The sequence below is a fragment of the Chiloscyllium plagiosum genome, chromosome 9, assembly GCF_004010195.1.
Source record: "Chiloscyllium plagiosum isolate BGI_BamShark_2017 chromosome 9, ASM401019v2, whole genome shotgun sequence".
NCBI lineage: Eukaryota > Metazoa > Chordata > Chondrichthyes > Orectolobiformes > Hemiscylliidae > Chiloscyllium > Chiloscyllium plagiosum.
In genome coordinates, this window is record NC_057718.1 from 52,569,907 (window position 1) to 52,587,136 (window position 17,230).

The 17,230-nt window shown below is 39.6% G+C and overlaps 1 protein-coding gene across 22 annotated transcripts in view; it reads right to left on the reverse strand.

Annotated features, from left to right (window-relative positions):
* The window catches only part of nrxn1a (neurexin 1a), a 1,882,581-nt gene that overhangs the window by 1,764,683 nt on the left and 100,668 nt on the right, over positions 1–17,230 (reverse strand). For 13 of the 22 annotated variants that reach the window (XM_043695924.1, XM_043695922.1, XM_043695914.1 and 10 more), the window contains exons 1-2: positions 6,421–6,587; positions 2,677–4,033 (exon numbers count right to left, since the gene is read on the reverse strand). In XM_043695924.1, the coding sequence (XP_043551859.1) occupies positions 2,677–3,397 (721 nt within the window). In that variant the 5' untranslated portion in view covers positions 3,398–4,033; positions 6,421–6,587. Of the gene's footprint in view, positions 1–2,676; positions 4,034–6,160; positions 6,243–6,420; positions 6,588–6,815; positions 6,836–17,230 lie in introns of those variants that run through there. The other 9 variants (XM_043695934.1, XM_043695933.1, XM_043695910.1 and 6 more) reach the window with 4 other exon arrangements.

A 17,230-nucleotide genomic window follows, 5' to 3' on the forward strand; every position in this document is an offset into this window, starting at 1 on the left:
ATAGCATCTTCGTCTGAGTTCCATTGCTTTATTTGTTATTGTACTTTCTAGCATTTTATTCTGCCACCAATAAATTATTTAACTTACAGCTGTATTGCACACATTACTTTGCTGTATTTTTATACAGTCTCGCTCTGCTTGTTATGTTAGAATCATTGTAACATTGCATTGTAGTTTCCATAATTATTTTCTCTTCGATCTCAGTTTTACATTCCTCAATCTGTATGTCTTTATTGGTCGAATGTCATTATACCCCCGATAATACAATGATTAATGTACATCATATTGTTCATTATTTATATTTTTGTTGTATTTGAAAACAATGATTAGATTCTGATTATGAAAGAAAATATTCCAGACTGATTAATGGGAAACTACAAGAAAAAGTCAAAATTTTCAAAATGTTCGAACTGGTTGGTGGCCTATTTCTAACCATTTTCAGCATGCGAGTCAGAACTCAGCATGGGAGTCAGAACTAAGCATTAGCAAGACTTGAGGTATTTCACTTTCATTTCAATTTTACTCATATTTATTGCAAAATTCTTCAAGTTGCAACTCAATGAACAATTCTGAGGCAGGTATAATGGTTAGTTCTATTGTAATTTATTAATTTTAGCAGGAACATGCAATCGACCAATTTTTCAAAAAATTTCAATCCCTTAGAATCAATGGCAGAATTAAATGAATTTCAAAAACAATTTGAGAAATGTATGTTTCTGTAACACAGAAAGAATATTTTGACATAGCCACTTTGTTTCTCAGATAAAAACATGTAAGAATTAGGCCATATAATCATATGAAGATTCAAAACTAAAAATGGGCAAAATTATTTTGTGGAAATTATCATGACAATCTCTCAAAATGGTATTGGTTTCCTATGTATAATATTAGTGAAGAACTGCAGACAACATATTCAATTAAATAATATATTCAGGCAATATATATTTATGAGTGAAAGGTTATTGCCACGATACTTTTCCTTTAATAGAAAGGCAATAGTTGATGGGAAAAATGTGCTTTATGTTGTGTTTTTAGGTTCAGCAACCCTAATCTTTTTGGTGTTGGAAACTGCATGTGTCATACAATACATTGCACTGCAGAAACGTTCCTTTGTTTTTTGAGAAGATAGTCAATGTGATATTTTCATCAAAGAAAACAACAATAACATTATGTATTTTGCACATTCACTAACAATCATTGAAAACTCATTACATTGTGCATCTGGACAAAACGAAAATGCATACAGTGATTACACTGAAACATTGACCTTTTAGACCTGAGCGCGGCAATATGTGCATCCAAATGCATGGCTTCAGTTTGAAATAGGCAAAATTAGAGACAATCTTTCATGTCGTTTGCCTTCCTTCATAACACTAAGTAATTACCATAGGCCCATAAAACTACTAGCCATCAAATGAACTGCTGCATGCAAGTGAGAAAAGAGTACTTAATAATCCTAAATTTTAGCATTAAAAATAAATCTGTAGGGGGAGTTAGCATGAGTATTAATGAACTCGACCCACAGAAATAAATTATTACACATTGTAAATTCATCTTCCCCACACATAAAAGGAATGACAGTAGCAGACAAGAAAAGTTAAATGGAGATCTTAATTTGTTAAATCAATTTTGTCAGTGTTTCACTACCAAGAATCTTAAATCTATAAATGACCCATAAATGAAAGCAAAACATGTAACAATTTTGTGAATTTAGTGGACTGTTTATTGTTTTTAATTATAATTCTGCTAATTCTAAAAATCATATAGAAAATCTGAGAACGACACATTTTAACTTTTAAAGAATTGACCACGGACACATTCATAATCTATATTGTGTAAGATAGTGACATGATAAAAATTAATCATGCAATTAATATTTTTAAAATTCATTTGTAATATTAACATTTTAAAAATTCCAGCAGTTTAACATTATTTTAATAAAATTTCCAGAGAAGTATTTAATGGAGAAATTTAAAGGGATGCCCCTGAAAGGTTGGCACTGGAAGCTTTTCAGGTTTCCCATGTACGTGTCCTCACCCACTACTGTGTGAAAACTAACTGTGGCAGGATGAAGCCTCAGAATTATTGAGAGCAGTTGTGGGAAGGCAGGTGTTCACCATGTGGTACCTTCCCATCTGATTAAATCCCTTCTTGCCACCAAACTTGCTATGAGAGACGTTATTAAATTCCACCCCTAGTTCTTACATACATGAGTGGGAATTAACCAAACTTGCAGAACTGAAAATGGACATTTAGAAATAAAGCTAGCACTTGAAATTTCTTGCACCAAATTGAATCAGTTAGTGTTTTAATTCATTATTCATATTTGTTTCTCCTTTATTGTGCTGTTGGCATTTGAATGCTTTACTTTAGAAAATGTCATTTTTACATTTATGATCTAGATTTAAGTAGAAATATTAGAGAGGCTTTTGAGTGTTTGATGATACAAAATAAAAGAAAAAGTTCATGGTGTCAGTTGTATGACCTAGAAATAAAGGGAATTAAGTTAAAATGGGCTTATATTAGAAGATGTCAGTGAACAAACCAAGAGAATTGCAATGGATATAAAGGATTTTGTCTCCGTTTAATCTCAAGTTATTGGATCATCGTTCTCCTACTACCAAAAGATGGAAGAATTTTTAAAAATTAATGCAAAAAGACTTGTAGTCATCTTACCTTCACTGCAGTCTTTTCCTTGAAATCCAGTGTGGGAACAATCACAAATTGCCTTCTCCTGTACAACAGAGCAGGTTCCTCCATTTAAGCATAGACTATGATTTGTGCAAAGATAGTTTTCATCCATCTTGATTCCTTGACCATCAATAAGTGTCGTAGTCCCATTTCCAACCTTGAGGTCAGTTATTAATCCCTGGAATGGTTCTTGACTTCCTACTGATGTTGATGTTAATGATAGCACTGATGAATGAAATTCTGGTGGAATTCCACCAATGTACAATTTGCTAAAAACTGTCATGTCTCGTCTCTTTGACTTCACTTCAACTGTTTTGATCTCTTTGTCTACTATTAGTGTTGTCTTCCTGAAATTCCTCTGAATAACTACAGTGTGCCAAATACTATCATTCACTTTAGTATCCGACTGTAGAACAGCTGGTTCAGCACAGAAAATTGAAAAGCGAAGTTGAAGGTATCCATCAACAATTAGAAGTTCTAGAAAATCACAGAATCCTTCATCATCAAAGTAAACCAGTAGACTACTGGAAATGTTGGTCTTCATATTAAAACTCATCTCACTTTCACAGCATGCATTCCACTTTGGGAACCTTGCCCACTGTCCTGCAGCTCCAGTAAATTCTAAACTGACCCCAAGGTTAACAAGGCATCCAAAAAGCAAGCCAAACCAAAGCAAATGACCTTTCTTCTTGATGACAACAGCCATCTTTGTAAGTGCAGTGTGATGTTGAATAATATACAGATTGCAAAATAATTTGTAACAAAAAAAGTCTCTCACGTTTTATAGATATGCTGTGTGTCAAAAAAATGTATCCCTTAGTGAATCCAACAAGTTGGTTTCTCCAGCAAAATACTGATGGCAGTCTTTTAGGTTAGGTATTAATTATGGTGCGTCAGCAAAACAAATTGTATCAGTGGCCCATATCCACAGTGGATTTTGCTTAGTCAATCAGACAACAGCTTTTTTTTGTAGCTCCAGCTCAGAAAATAACTGGTGTTTAGATTTTCTCTGGAAAATGAACTCATCCACATTTGGATCTGACAGGTGACTTTCTCCAGTTTTGTTTGATACTCCCCGTCAGTGATCCCATTAAAATACCAAAATTGCTCTGTGTGACAGATTCCAAGCACAGATCCTCAGAATCATGCCATCATGTTAAAACAGACACTCTGAGTCATCATTCGTGGCTTCCTGGGCTGCCAGCTTCCCAGTGGTGCTGAAAAATCATAAACCATCAAGTAGCTCAGCAGCTGCTTGACATGCAAAGCCTGTCAGCAAGTCTTCCTTTCAGGGCCAAACTGTGATTCCGGCATTTACAGCAGCTTCAACACAACTCGCAATCTGCAAGGAATGAAAGCAATAAATAATAATATGACCCCAGCTCAGTTTAAAACCATCTTACAATAATATGCATGAACATCTCCCTGCAAATGCTTGTTACTGAAATAAATCATAATCCACAGCCTATGAAGTAATGAATGCATTAGAAACTTTACACTCTTATTTATTGATACAGAATAATTAATTGCTCTAGTCATAAAACGACTCAGGCAAAAAAAAATCCAACATGGAAGCCACTTCTTTCAATTACTTGTCTATTTCTAGACGTCAATCTTATTTAACTGGTAGCTATTAAAATAATCTTTAATCTCTTCTTGTTCAATGAAACAATTGGTTCTTACATTGGTTGATAAAGGTATACATCATAATTTTTTGACAGCTATTGAAAGAAAGGAACAGAATTTTGTGATGCAGAAGGCACTTAAATTAAGAAATACCTTTCTTTGTGCCTTACATTACTGCATAATGTTATCAAAAAGGAGATAGTGGCTTAAATTATTAACGTCAGCAAATTTAAATGCACTCTTGTTTTTGCTACACTGGAGATATAAGTGATACTACTCAGTTTGTCATTATTCATATTTTAAAATTCACAGACAGAAGGAGGAAGTTGACAATACATCATTGTATTCTCACTAAAAGTGCATCTAAGCATAGCTATTTATTCATGAGCACCTTGACTTTATTACTTGGAAGATCCTGACTACATTGGTGAAACATCATCGGAAAACTAAGATGTTGTAAAAACAGCCGCTATGGTACAACCTGTTAGGAACAGTTTGGAAAGGGGTATCATGCTGGGGAAACATATCAATGTTAACAAAGGGTGCACATTTTCAAACACCGTGATTATCTGCATTCATCGTTCCGATTAAACGCAGATATTAGTTATGTCTTTGATACGACATAACCACAAAGAAAGATTGGACGAAAGTTGCATATTTATAATTGTTAACTGTTTCGTGATCTGCTTGTAAGGTTCCGATATTATTAAGCCAAACGTACGTCTGACCATTCTAAAACAGTCTAAAAATATTTCCTACACCCCATTTCCAACACAAAAGCTTTTTTTTTTCACAAACCGCTGTTTAATTTTCAAGTTATGTCTCGGAACGGTTTATCGAACTGTATTGAACCTCTATATCTAATTAACGTTTTAAAAAAAAATCCCAGCAGTGAATATTACTGTGCTGTAGTGGGTTATAATCTTCACCAAGGGAAGAGGAGGCGCATCCCAACTCAGTAAGCTCAGATCGATCTTTACTCAACACTGGGGCACTCCGGTAATATTAAATTCAAGGGGCACCATTTACTGAATTACTTACCTGGGGACAGCTCGTATTTTGACTGCTTTCAGTCCTAAACTGAACATGAGTAAACTATAACAGGAAGTGTGAAAACAGCCAAAGGGAATCTAAATGTGGCACAAACCTCTGACTCGATCGCGGGGTTTATGAAATTCACATGTATGGGGAAGGAATTTTACACTCAGAAATAAAACCAAGATACCGTTATGTAAAATACATCTTTACAAATCATCTGGACCTCTGGACATCAGAATGGGAGTTTGCTCACAGGATAATGATTATCCTACTCTCTGTTTTGTCTGAATGGAAAGGGAAGCCGGAACTATTTAACATTCATGCACCGTAAGGGGGGGGGGGTGAGGGGGGCATTTTATAATGTTCTTCACAGCGAATTTGAGATGAGCCGTTAATCTGTCAGTAATTTCTAACGAAATATGATAGCCTTACCTCCCCACCTCCCTGCCCACTCCCCCCCCAAACCAACTGTATACTCGGCATTTCACTCATCTGTAGTTAATTCCGGTATTTCAATTCTAACCCCGTCACAAAAAAAAGAAACATGCTTCGTACGAACAGTGAGGAAAAGCACGGTCGAAACATGTCAAAAAAATTCCACTCAGTGTCACGTTCATTACCAGGCGATCCTTTCCCTGCTATCTCAGATCAAAGGGGAATTATCTTGTAATTACACAAATCATACATACAAATCCCGTGCCAGCCCTTTCTGAAGGGGTTACCAGCTCATCACATGAAGAGACGGCAGCATCTCCCTCATCCCATACACACACGCAAACATTTTACATGTTATCGACAGAGAAACCTTGCTCAGACGCTGAATAAATCCCAACTGCCTATTCAAGGAAATCAGTAGCTTCCAGATCAGCGAAAAGCAGGTACACAGATAGAGATCGAATCACTGTGTCCGGTGCATAAAAGCGTGTGTCGAGCACCGCCTTCACCACAGCACTGTACATGTCGTTTTATACCTACAGCATCTGTGCACCGCTATGCCCGTATCTGTCAGGGCCAGAGTCTGTGTAGCATTGCATCCGATTTAAACATGGAGCTGTTTTTTTTTACCTGCAGTACATTCCCTGGTCGTTAGAGATGGCTGTGGGCTTTTAACTGTGAGATGGGATCACATTGAAATGTTTCCCTGGCTCTGCCGTGGTCTTTCTGCTGCTTGCTTCTCCCATCTCTGTTTACATTTGCAGGACAGCAGGCTCTCTCCACCACCCCCCACACCCCCCTCCCCCCCCCCCCCCCCGGCTCCAGCTCGCTTTCTCAGCCGCTTGCTGAGCCGAGCGCGTCACACGGGCGTTTCTCTCGAAGCGAACCAGTACCGACGCTGCGGGAGCAGCAGCAGCAGCAGCAGCTCACAAGCGAATCTCTGAATCTCTCCCTCTCTCCGTCCCTCTCCCTCACAGACACACTCACACACACCCCGCCACGCCAGAAAGCTCTCTCAACTGTACCGTCTGTGCCACCACGGAAAGGAATAAGAACCATTCCAGCACCTCCACGAAATAAACAGTGGAATGCACCATAAAGAACTCCTCACCCACAACTGTTGTACATTTAATGGCGACCAGGTAGCGAAGTGATAACTGCAGGAGGACACCTTAGGGTGGGCTTCAATCTGGTGTAAAGATTGAACATTCCCCCCTCCCCCGCGAGCAACCGAACTTGGAGCTAATGTTGCTTCAGACCGAGTCACACCGACACAATCACAATCCCCTTCCACAATGATGCTAAGGACAGCTAACATTGACATGCCAAACCAAAAATAAAGTTTTGATTTTTAAAACTGACCTGCAGGTGGGGTAACAAATTCAAGAAAGATTTAGCAGTAACTATTCATTGGTTCCTTTGTCTTCCAGGATTCTAAGCTACCGTTTGCAAGCTATCAGGAGTGGTTCAGTGGGTAACACTTCTGCTCCAGAAGGTTACAAGCTGCACATTCTACTCCAGGGCTAAACGCTAAACTGTGGCGAATACTGGACGTGCTGTTTCTCAAATGAAATGTTTAACTGGGGATTCCCAGCTGGATATAAAAGATCTCAAGGTATTCTTTTGAAGAAAGGCGTAGCAGTTACCCCGACCCCTAACTAATGTTTCATCCTCAAATAACATGAACTTCCTTGGCTAGAAAGGTCTTGAGGCATCCAGTGGCTGTAAAATGCACTTTACAAGTCCACAGCTTCCTTTTCCCCTTTGAACACCAGAAACGGCCAGGAACTCTCTTGAAACGGTCCATGACTACTTTATTCAATGACATAGTCTTACCAGGGCTGTTCCCTCATTACAGACAGACAACTAGTGGCAGTTTAACGTTGAGGGTTACCATGTCTCAGGCGAAGGAAGAGATGAGCAAGTTTTTCATAAACACCTCATAAAGTCGGTGGGAATTGTACTCACGCTGTTGGTGTCACTCACCAGTAATCAAATAGACTGAACTAACCTTACGTGGATAACTATCACTTCATTGTGCAATCCTGAGCTGCTTTATTTGATGTGCAGTTCCGAGTCTACACTGGCAGGTTATACTATAAATTAATCAGTGCACACTTCATCTAAATTTCTTGCCAAAACACCTGTCAGTGACTTCAGCGGCCATTGGCTTCCTCCGTCTGCAACGACAAACTAATTATCTTTTGCAATTTTGGATGACCCAAGCATAGCGTGATACATTTAAGTCCTCGGTAGTTTACCCAGCTTGACGGCGTGCGGAAATTATTTTGAGTTATGGATACATTCAGCTCCCATATTCAGAAACATGTAAAATTACAGATTTTCCGATCAATTCGAAGGTCAGGTTATTAATTGTAGATACCTGAAATGTCCCAGAAGAAAACAAACTGTAGGGTGAGGTAAAGGAGAGTGAAATTAGATTGTATTTCACTCACGGTTCATGAACAAAGCAGTGGCAAATACATTCATTTCAGGGGCTGGTGACCAGCTTAGCAAGAGCATCTGAATTCTGTTCAGTGCCATATTTTCTTGGTCATATTCCAAAAGTCCCACTGGCCACCTAAAACAGGTATTGGGCACCTTGTATATGCAAATGATTTATTGCCACATCCCAATTTTTAAACAGTTACAAACTGTGCACACATGCTCATGATTTGATACCTTATATGCAACTCTCTACAGCAAGTTACTACTGGCCAGTCAGCTTGTGTTTTCTTTCTGCACCATAAACTACAAGCTAATGACTGCCATCTGACCTGGCCCAAGATAGTCTGGTGAGCTGCCTCAGAAGGTTCAACATATACCCACAATTCAGTGCAGTTATTCAGATAAGATCCACTGTCCAAACACAACTCGGATTCTGGTACCAATGTCAATTCCAGGCCGAAAACCACCTGAATAACCAAGGGTATTTGTTTGTCTGTATCTGTCTTGATGTGTGTGTGATGGTTTTAGAAGGGGTTAGAGTTTTAACCAGTATAGCCATACAGTATGTTAATAGTTTAAGATTAGATTAGATTAGATTAGATTCCCTACAGTATGGAAACAGGCCCTTCGGCCCAACGAGTCCACACCGACCCTCCGAAGAGTAACCCACTCAGGCCCGTTTCCCTCTGACTAAAGCACCTCACACTATGGGCAATTTAGCATGGCCAATTCACTTAACCTGCACATCTTTTGGATTGTGGGAGAAAACGGGAGCACCCAGAGTAGACATGGGGAGAACGTGCAAACTCCACACAGACTGTCACCCAAGGCAGGAATCAAACCCGAGTCCCTGGCGCTGTGAGGCAGCAGTGCTAACCACTGAGCCACCGTGCCACTCCCTAGCTCATGGCTATTTACTACTAATTAGAATTTTCCTCATTTGCAATAAATAGTAGCTCTTGTTAGGTCAGGAAGTTGGTCCATGTTTTCTGTTAACTTGCCTCCATCAGGCAGTTAAATTGGGGACTTTGTGTGTTTATTTATAAGGATGTTGCCAGGGTTGGAGGATTTGAGCTATAGAGAGAATCTGAATAGGCTGGAGTTGTTTTCCCTGGCGTGTCAGAGGCTGAGGGGGGGACCTTATAGAGGCTTATAAAATCATGAGGGACATGGATAGGATAAAATAGACAAGGTATTTTTCTTGAGGTGGGGGAGTCCTGAACTGAAGGGCATAGGTTTATGGTGAGAGGGGAAAAATTTAAAAGGGACCTAAGGGGCAACCTTTTCATGCAGAGGGTGATGCATTTATGGAATGAGCTGCCACAGGAGGCTGGTAAATTACAACATTTAAAAGGCATCTGGATAGGCATATGAATAGGAAGGGTTTAGGAGGATATTTACCTTGTGCTGGCAAATGGGACTAGATTAGCTTAGGATATCTGGTCGGCATGGACAAGTTGGACCAAAGGTTCTGCTTACATGCTGTACATTTCTATGACTCTATTAACTCTTGTGGTGGGTACCCTGTTACAGCAAGGATATTGGCAAAATGGAGAGAGCTCAGAAAAGCTATACAGGATTTTGCAGGAAATGGAGGGTTTGAGATATAAAAATGAGACTGGAAAGGCTGGGATTTTTTTCACTGGAGTATAGGGGATTAAAGGGTGACCTTATTGAGGTTTAAATAATCATGACAGGCAGAGATAAGTTGAATGACAAGGGTTGTTTCCCTAAGGTGGGAACAGTTCAAAACTAGGGGTATATTTGTAAGGTGAGAGGAGACATTTTTAAAAGGACACGAGGGGCAATGTTTTTACAAAGAGAGTGGTTCATGTGTGGAATTAACTGCCAGAAAAGATAGTGAATGTAGATGCAGTTACAATATTCAAAAGACATTTGGACAAGTTCATGAATAGGAAAGACTTGGAGGGATATGGGCCATGTGCAAGCAGGTGGGACTGGTTTAGTTTGAGAACATGGTTGGCATGGACTGGTTGACCGAAGGGTCTGTTTGCATGCTATATAATTCTATGACTCTATGAGTAGTGGGATTTAAAAGTCAGCACACTTTCCTAGTTTATCATAACACAAAGATGTAAAGCATATGAAGCTAGGTGAATTCCAATAGAGAAGAAGATACTGTGTATTATACATTTCCCATTATTGTGAATATCTATTTCATAACTCATTGTAGAACACAATGTTTATCCTGATGAATTAAAGTGTTAATTGTAGGATAAGTATAAACTCTAGATTAATAAACTGGTGTACATCTAATCAGTATGCAAATCAAACAGGCTTGAATTAATTACAGGCAAAGTTAAGTGTGTTTGTCTTAGAAGGTCAGAAGTAGAAGTGTGAAACTCAAACAATGAATGAACCATCTTAGTACTTAATGCGGCCAGATGATCTACTTTTGTTTCAATAAAAGTGTTGACATTTTTTCTGTGGTTTGTTGATGAAATGAAGCTCAAGACAGCTGGTCAACAAGGAAGTTCCGTCACATAGACCGCAGTTCTGCGGAAATTGTCATAAACTCAAGTAGGGATGCAGTTTACACATATGAGTTACAGAGAAAAAAAAGTTCGGTTGAAAGTAAAATAATCAATATTCCCTTATGTTGAGAACACCACAAAGCATGCCATGTTATCATGGAGAGGGGGTATAGAATTAATAAGTTCTTTATCTAAAATTAATCTGGGTTTTTTCTAAAAGAGGGCAGATACATGTTTGGTCAACATGTAAGCTACATCACTTGATTGAGAGGAAGAAAGAGGTAAATGTTAGTTAGGCCTGCATCTTAAGAAGAAAAAATGCAGTCTCTTATTTGCTATGCAGAATGTGGGTGAAGGCTCAAGCTCAGTTTAGAGTTCATGAGGGGGAAAGAAGATTGGAGATTTGCATAGCTTGAGGCTGAAGGATTAAAAATACAATGGTCCCTACAGTTAAAAATAGATAACTTTGTGGCAGAAAGCTGTTACTTTGGGGGTTGAAGTGAAGAATAGCATTAAGCAATCAGATCAATTTAGAAGGATTTCCAGGAAATTTCATAGTTTGGAGAATATAGAACAGAAAATTTAAAGTGATTCATGGAGAGTTGCAGCAGACTTTGGCTTGTTCCAGGAACAATGAATAAATATTCAAGATTCTTGTAACTTATCATGGAATCCTTGGGTGGAGAAAAATGTTTAACTGACCTTTCATTATAAATCTTTGGAAACTATAATCCTATAAAGTAATGATGCATACTTTGTTAAATTTCTTTTCATAAACAATAACGTCTCTGATTAAAAGTGTGAAATCTCTTGTGGTGTAGTTCTATCAGTTAATTATTGGTGTTTGGATTTTTCTTTCAACATTAATAGTGTTTTAACATTAAAATCATTCCAGACAGCTTGGGTTGAATTTTTTATTCAGTGAAGACACTGGGTTTGGTGGTAGTTGTGACAACTAATTTGTATATCTAACCAGTCTTCCAGTACTTTCCTGCCTCCAGACATTTTGCAAGAGGCTGTTTCTAGGGAGAGTAACAGCTATAGCAGGCACACAATCTGGCCAATGACAGTGCCTACTGAGGACACTGTCACAGGCTGTGTGGATGTTTCCAGAAACATTCCCTGCTGAAACTGGAGTCCATTGAACAGATGGAGATAGAATTCAAGCATCAGATCACAAAGTCAGTGATACTGAAAATAATTCCCTTCCATACCTTATAATTAAAAATGGCAAAGGGATACAGATATGATCACAGGTCATCCTGTGGCAGGGCAATGTTGGCTTGTTGCTTTGGCCACATTTTACTTTTAAATATTTTAGTCTTCAGAGGAAACTCCCATCTCAAGATCCTCTCTTTCTTTTTTACCTATATCGGCAACATTCACTTTTCTGGTGAGGTTGCTTGCTGAACAGAACCGAGTTCCCTGACTGTGGAGCCCAGTATTGTCTTTACATCTTCATGGCTCCAGGAAGTGCCTAATTAATTGACCACCTTCTTAAAAATCTCCTTCCTAGTCTTGCTGCTGGAATTTCCAGTTCAGTACCTCATTTTACTCCGATGGTAGGATCATGATCTAAAAATGATGAAAATCTAGCTACTTCATTCTTATGACAAACTGCAAAGACAATTTTCTGCATCCAGTGTTTCCATATGCCCCAATTAGTTTGCACTAGGATGGAGGTTATCTTGTGGCTAATCAAAATGAGTGTGATAGTTTTCTGATCCAGGTCTTCCCATGTGGCTTTAGTACTCAGATATCAGGTTTGGATTTGACATCTAAACGACATTTAAGTTTTAAATTAAGCTTTTGTAAACTTGTTCAGACATACGATGACATATCTCTGGGGAAAGTGGCATTAAACAAAGATTGTACAGGTCACAGTGAGGGAAATCACCCCCCTATAAAATCTCAACACCTAAATTATAAATATACTCTGTATCAATATGAAATTGACAATATAATTTCAGCCTAACTTCTAACACAGTTAGTTGGATTTTTATGCTTCAACAGTAGATCTGTGGTACTTGAGCTTTTAAAGTAAGAAAATAAAGTTTATATTTGAAACAAACACAGAGAATGCTGGAGAAATTCAGCAAGTCTGGTAGCATCTGTGGAGAGGGAGACAAAGTTAACATTTCAAGTCTGGTGTGGCTTTTCTCCAGAACTTCAGAGTTTATATAAACAGCAGAATATATATTTTCCCACATGTATTTCTTTTTACTTCTGTAATACTGGAACAGGCGACTGATACAGGTCGTTAAGCTCTTAATTGTGCACTTTGGTTAAAAGAACTTCACATATGGACATTTCGTCAGGTATTGATTATTTTCAGAAATGTGGCCATGATTACTATCTAGTAGTGATGAGTAATTGTACCCTGGTGGCAGTCATTTCAGATTTACCTGCCAAGGTTGGAGTTTCTGGGAAAGAAAACATGTCAGTAAAATAAATGGTATGTTTGCCATTGTTTTCAAAACTCTTGAACAATTACATTTTAAAATTATTTTAATTAAAATATTTTTAGTAGACAATTTCTAATGATGCAAGGCTCTATATAACAATTTTATGTGCACATGTGTGCATAGACACACTCGCTCAAGAAATTAGTGTTTAACATAGAATCATAGTACCTTATCAAACCGGATTTTATTTGGTTAAAAATCACACAACACCAAGTTATAGTCCAACAGATTTAACTGGAAACACTAGCTTTCAGAGCGCCGCTCCTTCATCAGGTGGTTGTGGAGGACACAATTGTAAGACACAGAATTTATAGCAAAAGTTTACAGTGTGATGTAACTGAAATTATACATTGAAAAATACCTTGATTATTTGTTGACTCTTTCATCTGTTTGAATACTATGATAGTTTCACTTCTTTCATATGTAAATCACGAAACTTTTTTTAAAGTTACGTTGTCAGGTTAACTGTAAAATTGGTGTTAGCTAGACAATATATTGAAGGTGTTAGCCCCCTGTATTCTCTTTCTGTGCCATAATGTTTAGACTGATTCTAATGTAAAAAGTGAGTTAACAGAGTCCTTCATGAATTGATGCAGTCCCCGAGCAAAGCACAATGCAACTCTGCAAGTCCAAATTCACCCCACAAACGTATATGTATATGTGTGCATGTGTGTGTGTGTGTGTGTGTCTGTCTGTCTGTCTGGGGTGGGGGGTTGTGAGTGTGAGAGAGAGAGTGTAGAGTGGTCTAAGTCTGTGAGAGGATGCATATGTGAGTGTGGGAGTCTGTGCGCCTGTAGGGGTGTGTGTGAGTGTCTGTGTCTATGTGTGTCTGTGTGTATGTGTGTGTATAGGAGTGTGTGTGTCTACGTATATCCGTGTGTATGTGTGTATATAAGAGTGTGTGTGTATGTAGGAGTGTCTGTGTGTGTGTGTGTATAGTACAATGGTGGTCACCTGTAGTGTGACATGAACCCAAGGTCCCGGTGGAGGCCCTCCCTATTGGTACAGAGCTTAGCTATCAGCCTCTGCTCAGCCACTTTTCGCTGCTGCCTGTCCTGAAGTCCACCTTGGAGGATGGTCACCCAAAGGTCCGAGATTGAATGTCCTGGACTGCTGAAGTGTTCCCCAACTGGGAGGGAACTCTCCTGTCTGTTGATTGTTGTGCGGTGCCCATTCATCCATTGCCGTAGCCTTTGCTCGGTTTCCCCAATGTACCAAGCCTCAGGGCATCCTTGCCTGCAACGTATAAGATAGACAACGTTGGCTGAGTCACATGAGTACCTGCCACGTACATGGTGGGAGGTGTCCCCATGTGTGATGGTGGTATCCATGTCCACACTCTGACACGTCTTGCAGTGCCTACCGTGACAGGATTGTTTGGAGTTGTCCTGAGAGCCGGGCAGCTTGCTACGAACAATGATCTGTTTGAGGTTTGGGAGTTGCTTAAAGGTGAGCAGTGGGGAAGGTCTTGGTGAGGTGCTCATCCTCTTTGGTAATGTATTGCAGGTCACGAAGAACATGGCGTAGTTCTTCAGCTCCTGGGAAGTACTGGACAACAAAGGGTACCCTGTCGGTTGCAGCACATGTCTGTCTCCTGAGGAGGTCATTACAATTCCTTGCTGTGGCATGTCAGAACTGGTGGTCGATGAGTTGAGCATCGTACCCCATTCTCATGAGTGCATCCCTGAGTACTTCCAAGTGCCCATCACATTCCTTCTCATCTGAGCAAATTCAGTGTACGCATAGGGCTTGTCTATAGGGGATGGCTGTTTTAATATGTTTTGGGTGGAAGCTGGAGAAGTGTAGCATTGTGAGGTTGTCTGTGGGTTTGCGGTAGAGTGTGGTGCTGAGGTGCCTATCCTCGATGGAGATTCATGTGTCCAAAAATGAGACAGATAGTCAAGGGTAGTCCATAGTGAGTTTGATGGTGGGATGAAACTTGTTGATTTTTTGGGGGATCCAGTGATGAGGTTTGTGTGGACCCAGATTCAGGTGGCAAAGGCCTTCCTGCTTTGAACTCCATCAAACTGCAATTTTATGTTGAGGCTAATTAATGGCTGTCAAGTGGGGCTTTGTCAACCTCTCAAATTCCAGGGACAGACCTTGATATGGCAGTCACACTGTCACCCAACACAGAAGGATGTACTGCTGACATGTTTGAAAGCCACCATTACCCAAACCCTAATTTAAGTGGAGGCCTCCAAGAACCTGGCAGCCCACCCATCCTCCCTTCATAGAATCTATAGAATCATGGAATTCCTATAGTGTGGAAGCAGGCCATTCAACGCATCAAATCCACATCGACCCTGGGAAGATCATCCCACCCAGACCTAACCTCTGTGATCACCAGCAATCCTCACAAGGAAATCAAAGTGGGCACAGTAGAGGCAAGGTTCCAAGTGACAGAAGACAACAAGAATATTACTGAATTCAGTTTTCTCGCACCTTTGAGAAATTAAGGATTGAACAAGATTATATCTCGATTTGGAACTGGTAAAGTTGATTTTGAGCAGTTTGAAAGATTGCTGCATAAGTGCACATCATGTTCTGGTACTGCTCAGTGAGCCAGCACAATGTCTAATTAAGAAAAAAGGACTGATGATGCATTTGAAGACATTGGAGAATTCAACCCTAACAAAGAGAACTGGCATATTCACAACTAAAACTTATATTTTGTCTGAAAAGAAAGGAGTGTATGTTTTCCATTCCATCTTGGGGCTAGATCAATGTTGCTTATGAAACTCCAGAGTGATCGAAAATGCTGAAACTAATGAGATTCTGAACTTATATTATCATAAGACTAAGAATGAAATTGCACAAAGACTTATGTTCCATCAAAGAAAGCAGTTACAAAGTGAAATTGCTAAGAATTAAAGTAAATCTGCTGTTGCTCTGGATATGAACATCAAAATCAACATTCAAGACACATCTGTATGAGACCTAAAGAACAATGCAATCCACATCAAGCTTTTGAGGAAAGGCAATAGCTGATGTGGAAGGAACCTGGTGATGAGGCCACAACCATAGGAAATCCAGAAAGTTAAAATTACCAGCTGTAAGCATTAAAAGTATGTATATATTTATGGACTATGAGAAACTGGGATATGGAACCGTTTGGGCATTCCTGGGCTTTATCATATATGATTTCTTGGAAAACATCAAGAATCAAGGAGAACTGTGGGTTATTTGTTGTTTGCTGGTAAAAAAAAAACAATTTTAGAAAAGAAGACAACCCATAGCTTTAAAAGAGTTTAGAGATTGCTTTCAGTCCTTAATGGCTTGGCAAGTACACATAAAAATAAATCCTTGGATTTATGCTGCCATCACCATGTATTAGCCTCTGGACCTTTGGTTTCTGTTTTGTTACAGGCTTGGGAGCAGTTGGCAGTTGGATGAAGGCTGACAGAACTTTGCAATCTCTCTGTCTGTCTGTAAATAAAACATAACCCTTGTAAGAAAATCAGCTGTGAGAGAATTATTTTCAGGGATGTAAGGCGGGGCAAAAATCCCCATTAGCTTGTGGATGCACCCTGGAGTAAAACCCTCTGAATTTTGGACACCAATTTATGGAAAGTGCTAAAATTTAATGAATGCTTGCACTAGAGAAGCTATGGGCCTCAACTGAACCAGGGAAGGCTGCTTGGGACAAACCGGCACCACTCCCCACCTCTTCCTCCGCTACATTGATGACTGCATTGGCGCCACCTCGTGCTCCCGCGAGGAGGTTGAGCAATTCATCAACTTCACCAACACATTCCACCCTGACCTTAAATTTACCTGGACCATTTCCATCTCCATTAATGACGACCGACTTGACACCAACAATTTTTACAAACCCACCGACTCCCACAGCTACCTGGATTACACCTCTTCCCACCCTACCTCCTGCAAAAATGCCATCCCCTATTCCCAATTCCTCCGCCTCCGCCGTATCTGCTCCCAGGAGGAGCGGTTCCACCATAGAACACACCAGATGGCCTCCTTCTTTACAGACCGCAATTTCCCTTCCCACGTGGTTAAAGATGCCCCCCA